This window comes from Eucyclogobius newberryi, unplaced genomic scaffold (assembly GCF_026437365.1).
Source record: "Eucyclogobius newberryi isolate DKJ021-1_F unplaced genomic scaffold, fEucNew1.0.hap1 SCAF_13, whole genome shotgun sequence".
NCBI lineage: Eukaryota > Metazoa > Chordata > Actinopteri > Gobiiformes > Gobiidae > Eucyclogobius > Eucyclogobius newberryi.
Window position 1 is genome coordinate 6,592,619 of NW_027315757.1, and position 20,171 is coordinate 6,612,789.

The following is a 20,171-nucleotide window of genomic DNA, read 5'->3' on the forward strand; positions in this document are numbered from 1 at the left end:
CACCTACAGGAGCTGATGCCACCACAGAGTCGTAGAAGGTCTTCAGGAGTGGCCCTGTCACTCCAAAAGACCTGAGTCTCCTCAGGAGGTAGAGACGACTCTGGCTCTTCCTGTACAGTGCTTCTGTGTTATGAGTCCAGTCCAGTTTGTGGTTCAGATGAACACCCAGGTACTTGTATGAGTCCACTCTCTCAATGTCCCGTCCCTGGATGTTCACTGGTGAGGGGGCAGTGGGGTGGCGTCTGCGGAAATCCACCACCATCTCCTTGGTCTTCCCCGCGTTGATGAGGAGGTGGTTCCGCTGACACCAGTCCACAAAGTCCTGCGCCAGTCCTCTGTACTCCGCATCATCGTCGTCCGTGATGAGTCCGATGATGGCAGAGTCGTCAGAGAACTTCGGCAGGACACAGCTGTCCATGTCATGTCTGAAGTCTGCAGTGTAAAGGGTGAAGAGAAAGGGCGCGAGGACAGTGCCCTGGGGCGCCCCCACACTGCAGGTCCGAGTGTCAGACACACAGTCCCGTGCTCTCACAAACTGGGGTCGGTCTGTGAGGTAGTCCAGGATCCACTCTGCAGGTCGTACTCCACACCAGCCGTCTCCAGCTTGTCCCTCAGGAACAGCGGCTGGATGGTGTTGAAGGCGCTGGAGAGATCAAAGAACAGAATCCTCACAGAGCTGCCAGGCTTTTCCAGGTGAGAGAGAGAGCGGTGCAGCAGGGAGATGACGGCGTCCTCCACTCCGATGCCAGACCGATATGCAAACTGCAGCGGGTCCATGGCTGAGCTCACGGTGGAGCGGAGGTGGTTCAGGACCAGCCGCTCCAGTGTCTTCATCAGGTGGGACGTGAGAATAATAGTACTGTGTTACACCAATGGCAGGTACAAGAGGGGTTTAAATAGGAGTATAATGAAGATGTATAAATATGTTTAAATACAATTTGAGAAACTGTTCTTTATCTTTGCAGAAGCATGTTTGGACTTGGCAGAGATGAAGATGATTGTGACACGTTTCTTCTCGATCTGGAATCTGGACGTTTTAGGCTCAATTGGAATGTTACAAAACGTCCATAATAACAGATATTTGTTCCATACTTGAAGAAGAATACCTTGTGAGTGTGTTTAGTCCCTTTGACTTCAGGATCATGGCTCCCTCTGGTGGCGCTTCACTGCAGCGTGTGGTTGATACCATGGACAGCTCCTCAGAAGACCACACCTTGTAAACTCAACTGTAAATTTGTGTACGTATTTAGGCCTATTTTCTATTTGTGTTGTTATTCTTATTTTTATCTTATAGCTTATTGTTATTTTGATCCCATAGCAAATTTAAATTGTTTCTCTTTTTGACTTATTCATTGTTTTATGTTGCACCAAATCACCAAGACAAGTTCCTATGTTTGTGAATTCTGTTCATTGACAATGGCAATAAAACCTTTTCTGATTCTGATTCTTTGTGGAAATGATTCATTATTCAAGGAACAAAAGGTCTTTTAATGAATAATAATCTTGTTGTAATAGACTCACAAGGACATGATGATCTGTGCTGACTCCAGACTCAGACTGCAACACTTTTCTGGACACATAAGAATAAGACATGTTTCATGATGAGACAGGTTCAATAATAAACATGTGTCACAAAGTGTCCCTGGGCCTGTCTGTCTGTCTCTGTCTTCAGCTCAAACACAAACATGAGGACATGGACTTTGGTTTAGGCCTAAACTTTGTCATGTTTCTGTCCTGCCTTTTCCTGCTTCATTTAGAACATTATTTACCTCATGAAAACAGATTCTTTCCTCCCAATGCACTGCAACGAAGCAAGTACAATGTGTTCATATGTACATGTTATGTACAATTCAAATACAAGTTAAAATGTCAGTGAACAAACACAAATCTACACATCTTAGAATTGATCCCAAACTAAAAGTAGCACAGTTACATTAAAGTACAAATACATGTGTTTATTTGTATATTACTTCTACATCTGCTGAGCTCCAAATGTCATGTACTTTATCTGAATCTAAAATTCATCTAGTGTGAAATACATTTTGAAGTGCGATATATTGTTACAGAAAATATACCGTTAATGAGTCATTGAAGGGAGATAAAAAGAAAAAGGTACACGCCACATACATATTGTCCCAGCTTTCATATATTCAACAAAAAATATATCAAATAATTATTGTAACGGGCCTAATGCAATTCTTGAAATGAATATAAAAGCAGGACAGAAAGAGACACAGGGAGTGTCCCACCGACTGATGAGTCAGTGGACAAACCCAAATCTTAATAAAAAAAACTAAAGTAAAAGTACAACCTCCACAGAGACTGTTTACAGGAGCACAGTACAAACTACAAACATGTCAGTACAAATACATTACAGTGCAGTGCTACTACATTGTGGTACTTCACTAATGTGTAGTTATTTGTCATTAGTTTGGAGACAATTCCTATGTATTTGAACTGCTCATATTGTATCATTTATGTATGAAAATGTTCATTATAGTGCTGCCTGGTGGTTGAGAGGTTAAGCCAGCAGCACATATGCCAGGCTCCACGTGCAGCAGGCCGCAGTGTCATGAGTTCAAATCCAGAATCTGACAATTTGCTGCATGTCCTCCCCTCTCTCACTTCCCCATTGCACATTCACCTGTCCTATCCAATAAAGCCTACGGGCCAAAAGTCCTTTGAAAAAAGAAAATGTTCATTATAAAAGTGTATCAATTCACCGTACGTATTTTAAAATGTATGTGGGATTTTAACAGTCTCAATATACCATTTAAATAATTGTTGTACTGTAAATATCTCATTTAAATCTGTAAATGTTTTTATGAGTTTAACTTTGCCCCAGGTCACCCTTGAAAAAGAGGTCTCAATGGCAATGAGGTCTTTCCTGGTTTTACTATTTATTTTTCCACAGCAATGTTGTAGAAAGTACAACATAAGATTATTATTGTATCCTATACATTATATTTGTTCACTGTAAACTGCAATATTGTTCTAAAACGAATTCAAATATAAAAAGATACACATTTCACTGCACCTTCCATTTCAGACATGCTTTTATTGTTGAAAAGTTTTAATGTGACATTTTGAACCCATGTATGACCTGGAATTAGACTTTTTTGCACCACTTAATAATAAACACCTTCATTTACCTTCACAAAGTATGAAAACAGACTTAATTCATAATGAACACATCGTTTATTAAGCATGATTCAGGCTTAGTTACTACTTAGTTGAGGTTAAGGTTGAGAGTTAGGTGTTAGGGCATTAGTTATGTAATTATTGAGTCTGAATCATACTTAAACTATTTGTTTACTATGAATTAAGTCTTTGTTCATTCTTTACTAAAGTAGGAGTAAGTGTAGTTATTTTAAAGTGTTAATGATACAGAGATGTGGGCGGGGATAGGAGCAGGTGAAAGTTTAACATGGTTAAAAGTTCATAAAAGTCTATTATACTTAATATGTCTCCTTTAGATTGACAGCACAAGTTGAGGTCATGCGTCTCAGCTCCGTGTCCATCTGTGTGAGCCCCGCGCGCCTCAATAAGCAGCTCCATCTAATCACATCTCATCTGCAGCTCTGCACCACTTTCATTCCCTTTCTCACACTCACATTGTGGTTTTGACATCAAAAACAATAAAACATGAATAACTACTAATACACATAGTTTTCTGATATTTCAAATAATGTTTTATTTTTCCTTATGCAAAGATAAAGGGGAAATGCTGGAGGATATGAAGTACTTTTGGTGTCAGGGCAGCCTCCTCTGCTCCTCCACTGGTCAGTCTTTTCAGGCGGGTGGCCTCATCTGTACTTTGTCGCTCGCTCTTTTTGAGAGCAGACTCCAAATCCTCCTGCTTCCTGGTCAGCTTCTTCTGTGACCAGTTTGGAGATGAGATGCTGCACCCTTCGGGACAGCTGCTGGTTCTCCTTGTTGGCCACTTCTCCAACAGCTTCAGTGCTCGTTGTTGGAGTTCCTCTCCACTCCTTCTGCTTGGTGGCCCTGGTGTTACTGCTGCAGGCCTCTGGGACTGACCTGAGTTTGTTTTTCAGCTCAGCCATTGCCATGTCCTGCTCTGAAAGTTGTTCTCTCATCTTTTCCATCAGCCTGTTGGTGTTGGCGAGCTGTTGTTTCAGCTGCAATTTGTCCTGGACCGCAGTGTTGTAGAGATAGCGGATCTCCTTATGTGCTTTGATTTGCTCCTGTAGTTCTCTTTCTTTCTTTTGAAGAGAAGTGTTGACATGTTTCAACATCAACCCGCTTTCTCTGCTCAGTCTCTCCTGGGTTTTTAGCTTCTGGTCCAAGGACTTGTTGACTTGGACCTGATTTTCAAGGTTGGTCCTGGTGAGCTCCAGCTGTTCACGGAGCTCCCTGACCAGAAGGCTCTCTTCTGGAGTTTGTGGCTGGACCAGGGCACTTTCTTCTGGACAAGGCTGCACAAGGCTTTCCTCTGAACGTAGGACCAGGCGGCTTTCCTCTGGATTTGAAGGCACCTGAATGGTGGGAGACACCGGCTGGATGTCCTTGGCCTCGGGCTCTTGAACGCCCCCTGTTGGTGTGGGACAGAGCAGAGCCTCCAGATCAAAGTCCTCGTCATAGAGGTGTTCGTTGTCCTTAGACGTGTAGAGATACCACGGCTTCATGGTGAGTGAACTCGTACTATTCTCCTGCGTGTGCTTTCTTCAGTGAACAGAGCAGTTAAGATTCAAACTTGTTACTTTAGAGACTGACTCTTTGGGAAAGACCATCGCTGGAGCGGGGGGGGTGTACCCTCGCGCCTCAGCTGTGTTTAGAAAAGCCCGGATTATTTAGAAGGTTTTTAATATGTTTTACACTTAATATTTTACTCATTTAGCTGTAGATGTGAAACGAGTCATTGGTATTCACGCAAATAAATACATATATAATAAATAAAATAAAAATCCCCCTCCACATTTGGTATGGTCCAACACCACGCTGCGGCCGCAGAGACGTAAACACGTCCAGAGGAGCGCGCTCTCACACACTTTTGTACTGTTTATTCACGGAGCGGCAGGTATTCTCTATCATTAGACAGTCCAGGTAACTAATTATAACTCTCAAACTGATGAACCACCACGAGCTCTTCGGTGTTTAAGCTGCGCGTGTCTCGTTGTTAACTTTATCCAAGGCTAACTCTGGTTTCGCTAGCATTAGCATTGTTCCTTGGCTGATGCATCAGTTCACAGGCTGTGGCTCTGGGTTCCTCTGGAGAACTTCATCAGGAGTGCTGCTTCAGGTTTCCTTCTTAAACAAAGTAAATGTGGGATTAGACTGAACTTCTGAAGGATTCTCACTCCTTTTGGACCAGGACGTGTTCATCTCGTCATATCCATTTTTGCGACACCTCGTGGCCGTATACGGCAGCTTTTTTATTGCATCACGTCTGTGCGTTTGACCATTAAATAAATAAAGGTTTTGATGGCAGGTAGCGAAACATTCAACTAATTATTTCTCCCATAATTTATTCAAAATACCCTTTTTAAATCTATACAAATGTAAGATTTCATGTAACATTTCAGGAAATAAGCTCCTACACAAGAAGCAGATCTTAGACTTAGACCATGTTATGTACTATAGCCTAGGCTTATAAGCCCCCTATGTCATTTGATTTACTCGTTGGCCTCTACACCATCAATGGTATTGTTATTAGGCTTAGACTTATCTTAGAAGATCTACATAAGTCAACGCATGCTTTTTCGGCACTCGGTTCTCACTCAGAAATTTAGCAGACTAAAACAAAAAACATTCAGCAGACATATGACATTTAATTCACTCAATCTTGTTGTTTATCTAGGATATGCAAGAATCCTGGATAGAGAATGATCAAAGAGAAGGCGCTCCAACCAATCAGGATGCGACGAAATGTAAACAACCAACATGTGTTCTTGGCACGGGGATTCAGATGATCTACTAAGATCTACTAAGAAGTCTACTTGCAACATGGAATTCGGCATCTGTTCAAAAGGTGAGATGTAGTTGTTGTTTTTTAAATCAATTGGTTTTCTTTCAGGACTGATGATGAATGTTTTTAGGCCTAGCATGTACTAGCCCGCCTAGCTAAAGCTTTTTTGCCACCTTGTTGTTGCCTATGGCTATGGTCAGTATTAGATCAGACCCCCGCTGCCTCATGGAAGTCAGAATTGGCTCCAATATCGAGGCCCAAATAGACAATAATTATATGGCGGCCCTCGATACGCTTCAGACACTGGGTTTGGGACAAGAGAGCGGATTTGGACCCAAGAGAGAGAATTATTGTCTGAGCAGTAGCAGGACCGGTCTCGGTCGCCACCATATTGGAAATCTGACTTTTGTGAGGCAGCGGGGGTCTGATCTAGACCTAACCCTATGGCTATGCTAGCTGCAGGGACACAGTGACAGACATAAAAATACCAATCCCTTTAGTGCCCATTATTGCCCTATTATACAGCTGCCATGTAGAGTATATAGAATATTTATTAGCTTCGACCAAGGCTGTCTATTTAGGCCTACAGTCTCTATCTACTAACCATTGTTTACTGCTATGATGTAGCTTCAAATATGTTGTTAATTGATATCCAGTTGGCCATTCCAATTTCCAGTATTTTTATATGGGAAACAGAACTTCATTCATGTTTTGGGCTTTGACTGGGAATATTTGTTGAGAATGGGTGTAAACTGTATAAGACACCACATGAACAGGATGCAGAGGCCGAGGACAGAACGCATGCTGGGATAAACCTGTTCTGAATCATAGTTTAAAGGCACATAGAATTTGCCTTGTTTGGATAAGTCTTGGCATCATTGATTTATATGTTTCTAATTGGAATTGGCCTCCCATTTATTGCTTCTACGTGAATTGCACCATGGAAGTAAATTATCTTTGACCTCCTTGGTGACCTCCTCACCCATGTGTAAATAAATACTTATATATATTTTGTTGTTTATCATTTAGTATTCTCACCATGATGTCAGAATAAATGCCGAAATATATTTACATGATGTAGAGCAACATGAATTGTCGCCCTACTTTATTCAGAATTACACTAATCGACTTTGGATGTCTTGGATACGTCATTCTAGATCAGGGCCGTCAAATTCATTTGGGCCGCGGGCCGAATTTCGACGCTCAGGCTGGGTCGCGGGCTGGACATAACGTAAAACATAAAACAATTCAAAATATAAGAAATAAAGAGCTTTATATAGCCTACGCTGTTTTTGAAGCAATTACTGGATTGATTAAAAAAAAATTACAAAACGTTTGTTCTCACAAACTGAAATTTATTTTGAAAAACAAGTGTAATTTCACCAACACTGTGCTTCAGTTTATGTGCATTACAACTTCAGAGTTGATCTACAGAGATAAACATTTAGTCATAGGTATTTGGAACTGAAAAATATTGTATTTGACTTTATAACAAAATAAACTTCTAAAAAACCTTTTAAATGTACTAACTAACATTTCCACGTCTGTATAGTTATCTGTATTTATCTGTACACCTGAACTGACACACCACTAAATACAAACAAATGTGGCAGCGTTTAAGTAAGGAGGTTAAGTTACCCCTCTGGCCTTGAAAGTATAGAATACAAAAAAAATGAGCCACAGTGTTCCATCAAACCAAACTCCTTTGTCGAATGGAGACTGTTGCACATTTAATGTGCAGCAGGTGAAAGACTGAGTCCATATTCATGCAGCAGCAGGAACAGGAACATAATAATAATACATTTTATTTATAACGTACTTTACATTCGAATGGAACCTGGACCTTTTGATGTGATTTCTGACATGAAATGTTGATCTCACAGATGTTTCTGCTCAAACTCAATATGTTTGGCGGGCCGGATGTGGCCCGTGGGCCTTGTATTTGACACATGTGTTCTAGGGCTACAGAGATTAGAGGTGATGGTCATCACATCTGGTTTTGGGCTTGACACTTATAAACATGGTTGCGGACTAAGAATTTATTACAAAGTTATCATCATTACATAACCAAAGATTAATGACATGTAGCTATAAAAGAAAGCTCCATGATTACATGATATGAGACCATGAGCAGAATATTACCTCATATAGTAAACATATCATCTCTATCTGTAATCAATGAATAACTTGATACAATTATTTTGAAGTAGCCAAGTTTAGAATTGTATAACTTGATAAAATATGTGTTGATCTGTGTACCTAGATTAACCAATTAACATGAATGCCAAATACCTTTGAATCTCAATATTATCCACAATATTACATGTACTTTTATTTTACTTTTATCAACATTTTCATTCATTAAATCAAACCGCACCTATTTTTCCAGGAGGTGGTGCACTACTTCGTGAAGATGAATTTTGCCGTGAGAAAAGGAGGGAGGAACAGTGGTTCAGCTCATGGAATTCCCCAAATGGTGTTGTAGATCCGCAAATATTGCCATCTACCAGCTCTTCTTTTAAGGATTTGATATGGAACAATAATGCCTCCGAGATGATTCCAGCTTATGGTAAGTGGCCAGTCTTTCTGGATTCAGATTTTTCCAGAATTATTCTATATTGTCGGGTCTACTGAAATAGCCAGTACGTGCAGCTAAATGACCTGGTCCTATCTTTACTATGGATCCAGTACAGCCACTGGACTCCTCCCATTGAGGAGAGTGAGACTGAAGAAACAAGATCACTTATTATAATATCAAACTTTATTTGAATTAATATTGTTCCTCACTGATAGACACATGATTTAGATGTGATTGTTATGTTGATCTCTATTTCATATCACAACACAAGTTCTTGGTCTCTTAGGTATGACTCCTGAAGAGATGGCTCGTCTTTGTTCAGAAGGGGATGGTGGATGGCTACTTTCCAGTCATATGGAGTACATCATGAACAAAATGATGACAAGTCAAGAGCACACGTTGTGTTTTTGCCTAAATGCGACCCATGCACTTACCAGAATGACACGCCTTCAAGAACAATTAGAACATTTCAAGGACATAAAACGGCTTGTCTTTACAATGAATGTTGGAAAACTCCCAGACAACTCGGTGTATATTGGAGGCGATATCCAGCCAGGTAATCATTGGACATTGGCTGTAGTAAAACTTGTAACAGGTGAAGTCTTGTACTGTGATAGTATGGCATGGGGATTACCAGAGGAACTCTGTCCAAGGCTGCAGGAATACACTTCCTTCTTCGACAAAATCCTCTCTCCAAGCTCCATCAAGATGTGCCATACTCGTACACCAGTGGCGGAGGTTCATACTTGTGACCCGAGTTGCACCAATTATCCACTCCAGACGTGGAGTGATCTTTGTGGAGTTGTTGCCATAATCACTGCAGCGATTGCCACTTTTGACCAGCCATTCTTCAATTTCTTGTGTGGACCAAAAAATAAGGGTCAGTTTTATCTCAGAAATCCAACAAGATGTTCAAAATATCTGAGGCTGGTTCTAATTTCATGGTTTGTGTCTGGAAGAATCAGTATCAATAATGTTAGTTTGAAGAAGCTCCCAAAAGCACAGCCTGTGATGTTTGCACAAGGGAAGGTTAAAGGAAGGTCCACACAAAAGAGAAAGAGATCATCGAGCCAAAGTGAGGTGAGATATTTTCACTAAACATAAAATGCACATTTTTCTGTTGAAATATTCTCAATGACTGATTTAAAAAGAACTTCACAAGCATGTACACATTTTATGTACATGCAGGTCACATTTTTTAAAGCGGCATCACTAGTGTTATGATATCATTTCAGGGATCAACAGAGAAGACAAGTATAAAGCACAAAAAAGAACCAAATGATCTTATAACTCCAGCTGATATCCAGGTAAAGTTGATCACAATGATGATTTACCTCAATGATAAATACTGTTCTTTTCTTCATTAGCATCCTCCGTTATGTTTTTGGAATAAATGTCAACCATCAATACTAATCTTAATTTCAGATGGATGCACTACAGAGCAAGAATGGCAATAGTGGTCAAGATATAAACAAAGAGCTTGATCTCGACAAAGAGAATGTATTTTGTAACAATGAGTCAGAAATGGATGACGTGAAGATTGATGTGAGTAATCCAGGCCTTTATTGGTTATCTACACTTACATATAAGGCTGAACAAAATAATATGTCTGTTTGCCGTAACCCGACCAACCCGGTATGAAACTAGCTGAGATTGCCTTTTACAAGTTGGTTTGCCTCTGTCGGCGCCACTGAAGTGTCCATAGTACATATCACACTAGAGCTGGGTTTCGATTCAAATTTCAAGAATCGATTCGATTCCGATTTTTACGTTTCAAAATAGTTTTTTTCCGATTTTCTCAGATTCCATTCGATCCGATTTCGATCTGATTTCCGATTCGATCCGGGGTTAATGTTATTAAAAATGAAAAATGGAACCGTTTCCTTCACTTCATGACTGTGTAGAGAAGCAATATATTAAAACTAGTATTATATCAATATTAAACAGCAAATCTTACAAGTATTGGTAGTTACTGATGGCTGGAAGACTGATGAAAAGGTTAAGGGTCAATCTACCTTCAAGAAAGATGATTCAGGACAATAAATGGAGGACATCATTCAGATGTAGTCACCATCTGCAACAGTGGATTCTACTGGGACACTAACCAGTGCATTATTATTATGCTTGAAAATAATTAAGAATTCACCCAAAAGCGGTTGCTACCAAAAGCATTTTTATTTTAAAACTGCTCACACACTGCCGGTACTGAAACTGGAAGTATAAAATGTAAACGTTGAGCATTTTTCAACAAAATATATATAAATATTTTTTTCTAAATAAAAAGATAAATAATAATAATTAAAAAAAAAAAAAAAACGATCTTTGGACGTACGAATCGATAATCGGTCATTAATATGTGAATCGATTAAAAATCTGAATCGATTTTTTTCAACCCAGCTCTATGTCACACTATCACGGTGTCTTACGCAATGCATTCTGGGATTGAAACACGCCCAGCAGCGTCATCACAACAAACATGGCGACACCCGTGTCCCCCGCATGTTCCCCCGCTCGCCTTCCATACCAAAATAAAGGATAACGATGTACAAAAGGTCGATTGAAATATCTTTTAAAATCGTGATATTTAGTCTCCCGATTGAGGTTGATCGAGACGTTTTCCGTCATTGACTGTTGAAGCCTGACCCCTGGTGGTGACCGAGTCAAAAAATTGCAAAATTTGAATCTTTTGCCTTCAAAGTAAAAAAAATAATAATAATTTGCCTACCGTCCGACCCACTTGAAAAATGTTGGCTCGGGTTACAGCAAACAGACTAATAAACATTTATATAAATAAAACTCTTCCAGCTTTGTCCTGCAAAAAAATTGATTGGATTATTTTATAACCCATAAACAATGGGCTCCTTGAACAAAAATATATAATTTTTACAGACTGCCAAATTACTGAAACAACATTTTCTAATGTCTTTCTTTAATTTCAGTCCACAAGTAAGAAGACCGTATTCCAAAAAGATGGTAAGCCTCAGTCATTTGATAAAAAGAAAACCCCCTCAACATCCAAGGAAATGGATGATCCAAACAAAGACGGAACTACAGCTGAATCTCAAAGAAATGTAAGAATCCTTTGATCACGACACAAATAAGGTTATATAAATCATGTCCTAATCATTTCTATTGATTTTAGGAACCAAATGGTAAAGACAAAACCAGTGAAACGCCAACAAAACCATATGTTTGCCCATATTGTCAGCTCCAACTCAGCAGTCGTCAATCTCTTCACCGACATAAGAAAACTCTACATCCCAAAGAAAAGAAAGAGGAACCTGACAGGGCTTCAATACAGTGTACCATGTGCAAGACATTCCAGTAAGTACATGTAAACCGATCATCAAATAAGTCATTTGTTCACCCATATGAAGGCTTTCTAAAACATCTATCCATCCATCCATCTTCTCCCGCTTATCCGGGGCCGGGTCGCGGGGGCAGCAGTCTAAGCAGGGACTCCCATAGTCCCTCCAGCGTGTCCTGGGTCTTCTTCCCGGTGGGATATGCCCGAAACACCTCCCAGGGAGGCGCCCAGGAGGCATCCGGAACAGATGCCCGAGGAGTAGTAGGATGTGGAGGAGCAGCGGCTCTACTCCGAGCTCCTCACCCTATCTCTAAGGGAGCGCCCAGCCACCCGGCGGAGGAAACTCTTTCGACCGCTTGTATCCGCAATCTTGTTCTTTCGGTCACTACCCAAAGCTCATAACCATAGGTGAGGGAGGAACGTAGATTGACCGGTAAATAGAGAGCTTTGCCTTTCGGCTCAGCTCCCTCTTCACCACAACAGTCTTGAACTCCTCCACTTGGGGCAAGGACTCCTCACCCACCTGAAGAGGGCAAGCCACCTTTCTCCGGTCGAGAACCATGGCCTCGGATTTGGAGGTGCTGATTCTCATCCCAGCCGCTTCACACTCGGCTACAAACCTTCCCAGTGCATGTTGCAGGTCCGGGTTTGATGGAGCCATCAGGACAACATCGTCTGCAAACAGCAGAGATGAGATCCTGTGGTCCCCAAACCGGACACCCTCCGACCCCTGACTGCGCCTAGAAATTCTGTCAATAAAAACTATGAACAGAACCGGTGACAAAGGGCAGCCCTGGCGGAGTCCAACATGCACTGGGAACAGGTCTGACTTACTGCCGGCAATGCGAACACAGCTCCTGCTCCGGTCATACAGGGACTGGACAGCCCTGAGCAAAGGGCCCCGGACCCCGTACTCCCGGTGCACCCCCCGAGGGACACGGTCGAACGCCTTCTCCAGATCCACAAAGCACATGTTGACTGGTTGGGCAAACTCCTATGAACCCTCGAGCACCCGATGGAGGGTATAGAGCTGGTCCAGTGTTCCACGACCGGGACGAAAACCACTCTGCTCCTCCTGAATCCGAGGTTCGACTATCGGTCGGATTCTCCTCTCCAGTACCACCACCCCTGTCTGCCAGTCCAGAGCTACTGTCCTCGACCGCCACGCGATGTTGCAGAGACGTGTCAGCCAAGATAGTCCTACAACATCCAGAGACTTTAGGTACTCGGATCTCATCCACCCCCGGAGGTCTGTCAATGACCTCAGGAGACTTACATATGCCTCCTTCTTCAGCCTGACGACATCCCTTACTTCCGGTGTCCACCACCGGGTTCGGGGGTTGCCGCCACGACAGGCACCGGAGACCTTGCGACCACAGCTCCGAGCAGCCGCATCAACAATGGAGGCGGAGAACATGGTCCACTCGGACTCAATGTCTCCAACCTCCCCCGGGACATGGGAGAAGCTCTCCCGGAGGTGCGAGTTGAATACCCTACGGACAGAGGGCTCCACTAGACGTTCCCAACAGACCCTCACAATGCGCTTGGGTCTGCCAAGTCTGTCCGGCTTCCTCCTCCGCCAGCGGATCCAACTCACCACCAGGTGGTGATCCGCTGACAACTCTGCCCCTCTCTTCACCCGAGTGTCCAAGACATGCGGCCGGAGGTCTGATGACACGACAACAAAGTCGATCATTGACCTCCGGCCTAGGGTGTCCTGGTGCCATGTGCACTGATGGACACCCTTGTGCTTGAACATGGTGTTCGTTATGGACAATCCGTGGCTAGCACAGAAGTCCAATAACTGAACACCGCTCGGGTTCAGATCAGGGAAGCCGTTCTTCCCGATCACCCCTCTCCAGGTGTCACTGTCATTGCCCACGTGGGCGTTGAAGTCCCCCAGTAGAACAACGGAGTCCCCGGTCGGTGCAGTGTCCAGTACTCCTCCCAAGGACTCCAAGAAGGCCGGGTACTCTGCACTGCTGTTCGGCCCGTAGGCCGCCACAACAGTGAGAGACCTGTCCCCCACCCGAAGGCGAAGGGACGCGACCCTCTCGTCCACCGGGGTGAACTGCAACACGTGGCGGCTAAGCTGAGGGGCTATAAGCCCACACCAGCCCGCCGCCTCTCCCCGCGGGCAACACCAGAGAAGTGGAGCGTCCAGCCCCTCTCGAGGAGATGGGTTCCAGAGCCCGAACTGTGCATGGAGGTGAGGCCGACTATATCTAGTCGATATCGCTCACAGCACCAGCACAAGCTCAGGCCCTTTCCCCCCCAGCGAGGTGACATTCCATGTCCCCAGAGTTAGCTTATGTGTCCGGAGATCTGGTCGTCGAGGCCCCTGCCGTCGACTGCTGTCCAGATCACTCCGCACCAGCCCCTTATGGATCCTCCTGCGGGTGGTGGGCCCACGGGAGGGCGGCCCCACGTTGCTCTTTTGGGCTGTGCCCGGCCGGGCCCCGTGGGGAAAGACCCAGCCACCAGGCGCTCACCGTCGAGCACCTACCCCAGGCCTGGCTCCAGGATGGGGCCCCGGTGACGTAACTGGCCTTTTTGTTGAACTCATCATAAATATCTAGCCCAAGAAAATTAAATGTGCAGTGGATTAATATTGGTTGAATCAAAAAGATAAGCTGCACATTTTCACAGCATTCTATGAGAAAGCTATTCTTTTCTATTTTCAGCTGTGCCGGAATTAAAGACCTTATAAGTCACCTTAACTCTGCCCACGGATGTGATCATCACATTCAGCATACAGAGTTAGAGTCAGCTGGAGAGTTTGAGGACTTTAAATCTGGTTTGGAGAAGATGTATGGCATCTGTTTTGTCAAGCCATTTTCAGGAAACAACTGTCGAGATCATGTAAGCCAGTACTATTACTGTAACCGAACAGGTACCTACAAGAGTAGGGGAACAGGAAAAAGAACACTGAAGTCTCAAGGAACATCAAAGATGAACGGTACATGTTGTGCATTCTTGAAATGTACAACCTCAAAAGTTACTGGAAAGGCCTGTGTTGAATACTGTGTAGACCACACTCATGGGACAGACGTTGTTCATCTAAAGATGTCTGATGAACTGAGATCATTTATAGTAACGAAACTGTCAGATGGTGTTGACTCTAGGGTCCTGCTCAATCTTATTAGAGAAGATTACTCAAGATTTGATGGTCGAGATCGGCTGCTGGTCCACAAAGACATACTCAACATCAAGACACAGTACAATATATCCTCAGCAAACAGAGACGGCACATTTAAAGAACAGGGGAAGACCACATTTGACAAAGCCCATGAACAATTCATCAAACTTCAGAAGCGCAAGGTACAGCCGCACCGGTCTAGAATCAGCCACAAACCAGGAGTAGCACATGACCTTGATATAGCCAAGAAAGCAGCTTTGAATGATATAAAAAATCTGTTGGACGCTCTTCAATCATCACAAGACCTCAATGCTGTGCAAAGCTGTTGTAAATACATTAAAGCTGCTCTTGGCGCCATGGAAGGTCATGCAGTAACCATTCCTGGTGATGACGGTCATAAAAACGAGACTGCAGGACCAAAATGTTCTAGGCCAACTGCTGAAGAAGAAAGTTCCATGAAGGAGGATATGGAAAAAGTTGTTCAGACTGATTGTGGGTTTTGCTTCAAGGAAGATGACATGATGTCAGATGATGAAGTGGAGTGGAATCTGTGTAGTCAATGTGAAATACAATGTTTAGCTCAGGACCCGTATACTTGTTCTGCTTGCCTTTGTAAACAATGAAAACTGTCAAGATTAAAATGGAGGGAATTATTCAATTTTGTCTAATAACTATCAATATATGCATATGCCATCTCCTAGCATATCCCGAAGTTTTTGTAGTAGTTAGGAGACGAGGGAAAAAAATGTAAATGTTTGCTCACTTGTTCATCTGATCCAGCCATTCTTTTTCTTGAAATTGAATAATGACAACGAATGAGGAAAGTTAGGTTTACTTCGTCTGGTTATAACTCGTTTATGCCATGGCTCTGTATTAACAAGAGTGTAGCTAACTCCTCCCAAAACAAACTAGACTGTGCAATCTATAAGTTAAACAAGTTTAAACCCGAAATACATTTTCAGAGTTGATCCCAGGATCTCCTGCACCCCATCATTTGACAAACTGCTGGGCCAAAACATCTGAAGATTTTCCCTGTCAAACCACAAGTGAGGTGGACCAGAGCATCCACAGGTCACAGTCACAGAACACCACACCTCCCACAGCTCTGACTGGACTGCTTCCAGTGGATCTGTGTTCTTCTGACTGCAGCAGACACGAGCTGGAGACATAATTTATACATGTAGTTATTTATTTATTCAGATGATGGTCCATCTCTTTTTGGAGGGGGCTGTTACATTCATGACATCACAATATAGTATATCCCACATCATACAACAGACACGTGACAATAAACACATACCAATGAACAATGGTCCTGCTCTACACCCTGTTCCCCAAATATCCTCACCTTTTATTAGTTTGGAATACTTCTGATACATACAAGTAATACATACACAGAACATTGAGTAGAAATACATAACATGGTAACAATAGTACTTACTGTATTACACCATTGGCAGGTACAAGAGGGGTTTAAATAGGAGTATAATGAAGATGTATACAGTTGTATATATGTGTAAATATAATTTTATAAACTGTTCTTTATCTGGGGATGTCGTCGGACGGTGGAAGGAATACTTTGAGGATCTCCTAAATCCCACCGTCACATCTTCCGAAGAGGAAGTAGAGACCGGGGACTCGGAGGCTGGCTCATCCATCACCCAAGCTGAAGTCACTGAGGTTGTTCGCAAACTCCTCGGTGGCAGGGCTCCTGGGGTGGATGAGATCCTCCCTGAGTACCTAAAGTATCTGGATGTTGTAGGACTGTCTTGGTTGACACGTCTCTGCAACATCGCGTGGCGGTCGGGGACCGTGCCTCTGGACTGGCAGACCGGGGTGGTGGTCCCTCTGTTCAAGAAGGGGGACCGGAGGGTGTGTTCCAACTACAGAGGGATCACACTCCTCAGCCTCCCGGGTAAGGTCTATTCCAAGGTACTGGAGAGGAGAATCCGACCGATAGTCGAACCTGGGATTCAGGAGGAGCAGAGTGGTTTTCGTCCCGGTCGTGGAACACTGGACCAGCTCTATACCCTCCATCGGGTGCTCGAGGGTTCATGGGAGTTTGCCCAACCAGTCCACATGTGCTTTGTGGATCTGGAGAAGGCTTTCGACCGTGTCCCTCGGGGTGTCCTTTGGGGGGTGCTTCGGGAGTACGGGGTCCGGGGCCCTTTGCTCAGGACTGTCCAGTCCCTGTATGACCGGAGCAGGAGCTGTGTTTGCATTGCCGGCAGTAAGTCAGACCTGTTCCCAGTGCATGTTGGACTCCGCCAGGGCTGCCCTTTGTCACCGGTTCTGTTCATAGTTCTAGGCGCAGTCGGGGGTCGGAGGGTGTCCGGTTTGGGGACCACAGGATCTCATCTCTGCTGTTTGCGGACGATGTTGTCCTGATGGCTCCATCAAACCCGGACCTGCAACATGCACTGGGACGGTTTGCAGCCGAGTGTGAAGCGGCTGGGATGAGAATCAGCACCTCCAAATCTGAGGCCATGGTTCTCAACCGGAAAAAGGTGGCTTGCCCTCTCCAGGTGGGTGGGATGTCCTTGCCCCAAGTGGAGGAGTTCAAGTATCTCGGGGTCTTGTTCACGAGTGAGGGAAGGATGAGATCGACAGGCCTTTCGACTCAGCTCCTTCTTCACAACAGTCCGATGCAGCGACTGCATCACTGCAGCCGCTGCATCGGACTGTTGTGAAGAAGGAGCTGAGTCGAAAGACAAAGCTCTCTATTTACCGGTCGGTCTACGTTCCTCCCTCACCTATGGTCATGAGCTTTGGGTAGTGACTGAAAGGACAAGATTGCGGATACAAGCGGTCGAAATGAGTTTCCTCCACCGGGTGGCTGGGCGTTCCTTGACAGATAGGGTGAGGAGCTCGGCCACACGGGGGAGCTCGGAGTAGAGCCGCTGCTCCTCCACGTCGAGAGGAGCCAGCTGAGGTGGCTCGGGCATCTGTTCCGGATGCCTCCTGGGCTCCTCCCTGGGGAGATGTTCCGGGCATGTCCCACCAGGAAGAGGCCCCGGGAAGACCCAGGACACGCTGGAGAGACTATGTCTCTCGGCTGGCCTGGGAACGCCTCGGGATCCCCCCGGAGGAGTTGGAAGAAGTGTCTAGGGAGAAGGAAGTCTGGGAGTCCCTACTTAGACTGCTGCCCCTGCGACCCGGCCCCGGATAAAGCGGAAGAAGATGGATGGATGTTCTTTATCTTTGCAGAAGCATGTTTGGACTTGGCAGAGATGAAGACGATTGTGACACGTTTCTTCTCGATCTGGAAACTGGACGTTTTAGGCTCAATTGGAATGTTACAAAACGTCCATAATAACAGATATTTGTTCCATACTTGAAGAAGAATACCTTGTGAGTGTGTTTAGTCCCTTTGACTTCAGGATCATGGCTCCCTCTGGTGGCGCTTCACTGCAGCGTGTGGTTGATACCATGGACAGCTCCTCAGAAGACTAAACCTTGTAAACTCAACTGTAAATTTGTGTACGTATTAAGCCTATTTTATTTGTATTGTTATTCTTATTTTTTTATCTTGTAGCTTATTGTTATTTTGATCCCATAGCAAATTTAAATTGTTTCTCTTTTTGACTTATTCATTGTTTTATGTTGCACCAAATCACCAAGACAAGTTCCTATGTTTGTGAATTCTGTTCATTGACAATGGCAATAAAACCTTTTCTGATTCTGATTCTTTGTGGAAATGATTCATTATTCAAGGAACAAAAGGTCTTTTAATGAATAATAATCTTGTTGTAATAGACTCACAAGGACATGATGATCTGTGCTGACTCCAGACTCAGACTGCAACACTTTTCTGGACACATAAGAATAAGACATGTTTCATGATGAGAGCGGGTGCAGAGAGGGCACTAGGGGGAGAGGGGGTGCTCTTGTTTTGTGAATGTTACAAGGTCAGTCAAACTTCAACACAAACTTTACTCCGCAAAACTTTCTGGAACATCAGATGTACTCTTTTTAAATTTCTTTAAAACAATAGTTCATTTTTTTAAGCAGAGTATCTGAATATATTAAGACTTGGACACTAAAGGCCGATAATGACTTGAAAACACAATTTCAAATAACCCTGCAGCCCATCTTTAAACTAAATGTCATAAAACTCCACCAAAGTGACCAAACCAAGTGTTTTTCTTACATTTCAGATGAAGCCATAACATTTTCACACTTGTGTCAGGACTTCCACCAGAAAAAAATCTGCACTGCTAGTTTTTGCACCGTAAATTGTGTGTATATATTCTGTATTTACAGTGGGTATGGAAAGTATTCAAACCCCTTTCACTCTTCACTCTTTGTTTCATTGCACCCATTTGCTAAAATCAAAAAAGTAGATTTTATTTCTCACCCCAAAAACCCAGAAATTTAGAATCTTTTGCCAATTTATTATAAAGAAAAACTGAAATATCACATGTAATTATTCAGAACCTTTGCTCAGTGTTGAGTAGAAGCACCTTTTGAGCTTGTGCAGCCATGAGTCTTGGAGATGATGCAGTTTTCACTCCTGGATTTGGGGATCCTCTTCTCTCCAGAGATGCTCAGTTGGGTTTAGCTCAGGGCTCTGGCTGGGCCGGTCAAGAATGGTCACAAAGTTGTTCTGAAGCCACTCCTCCACAAAGTTCTATCTTGGTCTCTCTCATCAGACCATTGAATCTTATTTCTTATAGTCTGGGAGTCTTTCAGGTGTTTGGCAAACTCTTTGCAGAATTTCATATGTCTTGCACTGAGGAGGTCTCTGTCGGACCACTGTGCCATAAAGCCCCTGGTGGAGGGCTGCAGTGATAGTCGACTTTCTGGAACTTTCTCCCATCTCCCTCCTGCATCTCTGGAGCTCAGCCACAGTGATCTTTGTGCTCTTCTTTGTGCTCTTCTTTGTGCTCTTCTTTGTGCTCTTCTTTGTGCTCTTCTTTGTGCTCTTTGTGCTCTTCTTTGTGCTCTTCGGAACCTTGAGTGCTGCAGAAACTCTTTTGTAACCTCGGTCAGATCTGTGCCTGGTCTCGGAGCTCCTTGGGCTCATCTCTGAGCTGCTGTGAACTGTAGGTCTTATACATATCCATTTTTTTTTACTCATGCCTTATTTTTGTTTCATGTTTCACCAAAGAAAGTTCTTGGTTTGTTAATCTTTTTTTTATTCACCAACAATGGCAATAAACCTTTTTCTGATTCTGAAAACTTTAAACCTTTAAATTGCCCCCTCACCACCAAAAGTAAC

General features: G+C 43.6%; 2 protein-coding genes across 2 annotated transcripts; one reads left to right on the plus strand and one right to left on the minus strand.

Moving 5' to 3' along the window:
* Positions 1-3,733: 3,733 nt before the first annotated feature.
* LOC140357576 (uncharacterized) lies at positions 3,734-5,332 on the minus strand. Its single transcript, XM_072442098.1, has 2 exons — positions 4,016-5,332; positions 3,734-3,979 (listed from the first exon to the last, which is right to left on the minus strand). The coding sequence occupies exons 1-2, from the start codon at positions 4,644-4,646 to the stop codon at positions 3,807-3,809; spliced, it is 804 nt and encodes a 267-aa protein (XP_072298199.1). The 5' UTR covers positions 4,647-5,332; the 3' UTR covers positions 3,734-3,806.
* A 3,472-nt stretch (positions 5,333-8,804) lies between these two features.
* Positions 8,805-12,389, plus strand: LOC140357883 (uncharacterized). Its single transcript, XM_072442431.1, has 5 exons — positions 8,805-9,584; positions 9,740-9,811; positions 9,930-10,049; positions 11,444-11,575; positions 11,647-12,389. The coding sequence occupies exons 1-5, from the start codon at positions 8,808-8,810 to the stop codon at positions 11,830-11,832; spliced, it is 1,287 nt and encodes a 428-aa protein (XP_072298532.1). The 5' UTR covers positions 8,805-8,807; the 3' UTR covers positions 11,833-12,389.
* The last annotated feature ends 7,782 nt before the right edge of the window (positions 12,390-20,171 follow it).